At 33.6% G+C, this 5,352-nt stretch overlaps 1 protein-coding gene across 1 annotated transcript; it reads left to right on the forward strand.

Annotated features, from left to right (window-relative positions):
- The first annotated feature begins 1,180 nt into the window (after nt 1-1,180).
- LOC111636460 (general transcription factor II-I repeat domain-containing protein 2-like) lies at nt 1,181-2,313 on the forward strand. Its single transcript, XM_023381720.1, has 4 exons — nt 1,181-1,477; nt 1,809-1,952; nt 1,999-2,122; nt 2,201-2,313. Exons 1-4 carry the CDS (start codon nt 1,181-1,183, stop codon nt 2,311-2,313), a joined length of 678 nt encoding a protein of 225 aa, XP_023237488.1.
- The last annotated feature ends 3,039 nt before the right edge of the window (nt 2,314-5,352 follow it).

Consider the following 5,352-nt stretch of genomic DNA (forward strand, 5'->3'; position numbering starts at 1 on the left):
AAACTTGACCTGCTGTCTGGGTCAGCGATTTTGAAAAGGTGGCAACACTAATTGAGGCTGTTTTTAAATTAGTAAATAACATACATATAACAAAATGAAATTTTTAATTTAAGTGAAAAGAAAAGATAACTCATAAATGCCACTAATATTTTTTAAAAGACTTTCTAATTTCAATAATCTCTTATCATTTCACTGTCAGAGTAAGAATATTATACATATAAAAGCATTTATAAAGAACAGAACATCTGGTTGCAATTATCAAGTCTTAGATGGCACAGAGTGTAAAAATTAGACTATGCTCATGAGAAATGTTTATTGTACTGTAAATAGAAAGGTTTCCTTACTTTTATGACTGAAAAAACAGATGTTGTTTGTCCCTAGAATTTATGACTCTGTTTTTATTTTGAATGATTCTAGAATTTCTCACTTACAGTGTTGCTCTTGTGTTGGCAAGTGGTCTGTAAGTTTTCTGCTTTTAGTTTTGTACGCTCTATTGGATATGTTTTATATAGAAGTTATTCTACTGTTTTATCAAGTAAGTTTATTATAATTATATTATTTCTGGAGCATATTATCTATTTGTTTTCTTGCACATAAGATATAAAAAAAAAAACCAGGTTTTTACATAATTTTTCTTATTAGTTAGATTGGTAGAAAATCGCTATTCTACTTTTTCTAATTAATATGGCTGGAAAAAAGAGAAAAGTAGAGGAAAATTGAGAATTTAGAAGTGAATGGACTGAATCCTATGCAGTTGTTTCAAATTTAACAGGATTCCCAGTGTGTTTAATATGAAAGTGTCAAGAAAAGTTTTATAATAACAAAAAATCAAATGTACAAAGGAATTTTTTAAACAAACATAAAGCATTTGCAAACACTTATCAAAAGAGAGAAGAAAGAAGAAAGGCAATAGAAGAAGTTTAATGTAAAATGAACTTAAGTAAAGGTACATTTTCAAATTGGATAAAATCAAGTAACAATACAACTACTGCTAGTTTTGTTGCCTCTCTAGAAATAGTCAAACAGGGAAAGTCATTTATGGATGGCAATTTTGTGAAACATTGTTTTATTAAAATGTCTGAGTATCTTTTTTGCAATTTTAAAAATAAAACGGAAATAATTCCTAAATTAAAATACATGCCATTGTCCACTAAAACTGTAAGAGACAGAACTATTTTGTATGGCAGAAGATGTAACTAGTCAGCAGATTACAAATTTAAGTTCAACACCAGGATTTTCTATTGCCTGTGATGAATCTTGCCATGCAAATGATATTGCACAGGTTGTAGTTATTTGTAGATATGTTAACTCTGACGAAACTCAGGAAGAGTTACTTGATATACTGCCACTTACTGGACAAACTCGAGGTGAGGATATAGAATCTGCTGTTACCAATTGTTTGAAAAGTAAAAATATTGATATTAATAAAATAGTATCAATTGCAACTGATGGAGCATCAAAGTATGAAAGTACACAAGTATGAAAGCTGAAAAGAAAGGTTTTGTTTCTATTTTTAAAAAACAAATTTTGCATGACATTTTTTCTTTTCACCTCATAATCCATCAAGAGGTACTTTGTTCGCAAACTTTTCTGAAGGAAATAACATTAGTTATGGACCTGGTTGTACAAATTGTGAACAAAATAATGGCAAGACCATTATATCAGCAGCAATTTTGTGAACTTCTTAACGAAGTCAATAGCCAATATTCTGTTCTTTTTCTTTACACAATAAAGTAAGGTGGCTTTCCAGAGAAGCAGTGTTAATACAATTTGCTGCTTGCATTAAAGAAATAAAATTATTTTTAAAGCAAAAAGATCTTGAATATGTTGAGCTCAATAATCACGATTGGTTACAAAAATTTTATTTTATGGTGGACATGACCTCACATTTAAACACACTAAACAAGAAACTGCAAGGGAAGAAAAATACTGCTATTTTGCTTTTAGAAGATGTACTTGCTTTTGAACAAAAATTATGTTTATTTATTGCAGACTTAGAGAAATACAACAGGATTTAGCACATTGCTACATTTTCCTATGTTGAAGAAATATCAACAGGATCATACTTCAAAAGATTTAACATATTTTGCACAAATAGTGATAAATATGAAATTGAGATTTGGTAAGAGATTTAAAGAGTTTAGAAAGGAAAAGGCAACCTTATCATTTTTATTAAGACTACTTGAAATCAATTCTACAGATTTGAATATTTTGCCTTTTAGTGATATTGATCAAGCAGTTTTTCAACTAGAACTAGCAGATTTAAANGAATCATCCGCCATTATATTTGACTACCTCTGGTGTCCATCGTGATAACGCATCCGCCCATTCTGCGCATCTGATTTGGGCTTTCATCGCCAAACACAATACTCCTGTGGTTCGTCACGCTCTGTACTCTCCCCACATGGCTCTGTGAGACCTTTGGCTATTTCCCAAGCTGAAAATGCTGCTAAAAGGAACCCGAATTTAGTCGAGAGAAGACATCGTGCTGAATCCGACGGACCGGCTGATGGCCATTCCAAAAGATGCGTTCCAGCAGTGTTTCCAGCAATGGCAGGAATACTGGGAGAAGTGTATACATTACCAAGGAGACTACTCTGAAGGGGATTAGGGTTTTGTACCTCAAAGTCAATAAATATATTTTTGCCGACCAAAGGTCCAATACTTTTTGAACACACCATGTATAAAGTTGTTGAAAATTACTTATTTTTACTTTAAATTAATAATCATATGTTATAATTACGAATATTGTAACACTGATAATAAGTAATCGAATTGCAGTGTATTTTATTACAGCATCTTTAAGCAAAGCACAAATAAACCCATTTTACAAAAAAAAAACACGTTTTACACTCAATTTTCAAAAATGTATACAGTGGGTGATCAGTTAACGAACATAATCCGTTCCAAGACTTTGTTCGCTATCCGAATTGTTCGTTAACCGATTATCGATTTACCATAGGTTTTAATGGGAATTTAATTAATTCGTTCTGGAGACCGCCAAAAATAAAAAAATATATACTTTCTTACTACGTTTATTTATACGTAATAATAAAAATACATACATGCACAGTCTTGCGTTTTTATTAGTCATGTTTTTTCCGTTTGAAAGGGTTAAAGAATCTGTCTAATGTCGATTGCTTTTCTCTCTTCTTCAGGATTTTTCGTAAGTAATTAATAGCATTGCAATTGTAGAAATCCCCAAGCCTCAACCTGGTTTGGATGCCATTCTAAGACCGTTGTTCTGACATCTTCCCACTTCTTCAAAAGATCTTTAATAGCAAATATCGGCATTAATCCTCTTTTTCAGAAGAAAACATATCTCGCCGAGTATCTTGGTGTTCTTCATTCAAGAATTTTTGACGTTCTTTTGTCGTCAGATCCGTTTCAGGTTCCATTATGAACTCTTCAATGTTCTTTATTTCTCAGATGTGACTTTTATTACTCCTTTAGCTGCTTGAGTCTTCTTGATTATAGAGTATTTTTCTTAAATAAGATTGAACTATGGCCTACTGTAGACCTGTTCACGCCATACTGCCCAGCAACATTAGGCATCTTCTGCCCACTTTCTACCTTTGCCATTATACTCTCACCTTTTGAAAAGAAAAAAAAAACAGACGCAAAACTTAACTTGTGCCTACCCGACAGTCTCGCGAATACATAAAAGAATTGTTTTGTCAGAAAAATAAAAGGCTGGAATTACAAGGGAGAGTTTCAAAGTTCGGAGGAATACTATCCGATTGGTATATACCGGCTTGAGCGTCGATGTCGACATCTCCCACACTCCGAAAAGTTTCGAATTGTTGCCTGAAGACAAGAGAAGACCAATCGGTATTCATTATTTTATGTCGCCTCTTCTTGTGTTCGTTCTGTGCAGTGTTCGTTATCCGATCATGTGTTCGTTGTCCGAACATAAAAATCTTTCGCGAAAGTGTTCGTTATCCGATTTGTTCGTTATCCGATTTGTTTGTTATCCGATCTGTTCGTTAATCGATCACCCACTGTATTTCATAATTCAAGTTGCTGACTTGAGACTCTGTAAGTATTATTTTGGTAAATATAATTCCTAAAATGGCTCTTTACAAAAAAAACAGGTTGCTGACCCCTAGCGTAAGCAATAGCGAGAAGTTCAGTGCTGGGGTGGGGTGAGTTCCACATCCCCTGAAACTATATAACATCAACTACTCCACGAACAGTCAAGTGGACTATATAATTAAACGCTATAGTCTTGGAAGTACCGCTATTGGGGGCTACCTAGATGAACTTCTACCTAAAAACATTAAAAATAAGGAAACTAGATCAAAGTTTGGGTGTGTCTGGCAAACAGAACTGACATCGTCAAATCTTCGGAGATAAACATCTCATAAAGGGACAGATCGGAGGAGAAAGGCCACATGGCTAAATAAAACCTCCACCTCCACGTGAACAGTCCAAAGAGAGAGATAGAGGAAGAATCCCGCGAAAGGTCACGTGAGGATCATGATCAATTCTCGATCTTATAGAAGTATCGAGGAATTTCCCGGTTCATTCGGACCTAGAAAAGTAATGTACGGACGAAACAAGTAACAAATTTTAGCTTCTAACTTAGTAATTATTATTTTCTCCACAATTTAACGCAGAGTAAAAACTTACCTAATCCAAAATCCGGAATTTTCAACGAATCGTCGCTTGTTATCTTTTCTATATAATTAAATATACTTTCCTTCTTACTTTCTACATCATTGCAATCACACAGAGCTTCTTCTAGCTCCGACTGATAATATAAAAGTTTATTTAATCCAAAACTTTCAACTTCCGAATCATCCGCCATTATATTTGACTACCTCTGGTGTAAAAAATATATATCAATAAAAATAAAAAGTAAAATTTTTTTATGTTTCTAAATATTATATTATAAATATTTTACGATATTTTTAAAGATTTTATGCAAAAATAAGGCATACCAATTCTGTTCCTTCAATTTTTCTGTCAAGTTTAATTTACTTGTACCGTACATTACATTGAAATGACTCGAGTCAGAATGTAACATGTAGGATTTGTTTGACGAAATAAGGCAAGGATACACGTGGACAACCTCCCGGAAGGACTTTCTTTGGAAGCCCTATTTAACAGGGGCGTGCCGTGACATTTGATGATAGGGAAGCTGTGTTTCTGTAAGAAGCCGACATCCAGGGGCAATCGGTCAATCGCGCGTCAGTGATGGTCTAGGGTCCGTTCGTATCGTTTATTCCATAAGCCAGTAAAAACCGTAGACTTCTCTAAATGCATTTTTAATATCACAATTACATTCCGAATCGCTAGCCACGATATAAGGGCTACAATTAAAAATAAAATAATAAAAACTTACTTGGT

This window comes from Centruroides sculpturatus, unplaced genomic scaffold (assembly GCF_000671375.1).
Source record: "Centruroides sculpturatus isolate CEXI.00-Female unplaced genomic scaffold, Cexi_2.0 scaffold964, whole genome shotgun sequence".
In the NCBI taxonomy this organism is placed as follows: Eukaryota; Metazoa; Arthropoda; class Arachnida; order Scorpiones; family Buthidae; genus Centruroides; species Centruroides sculpturatus.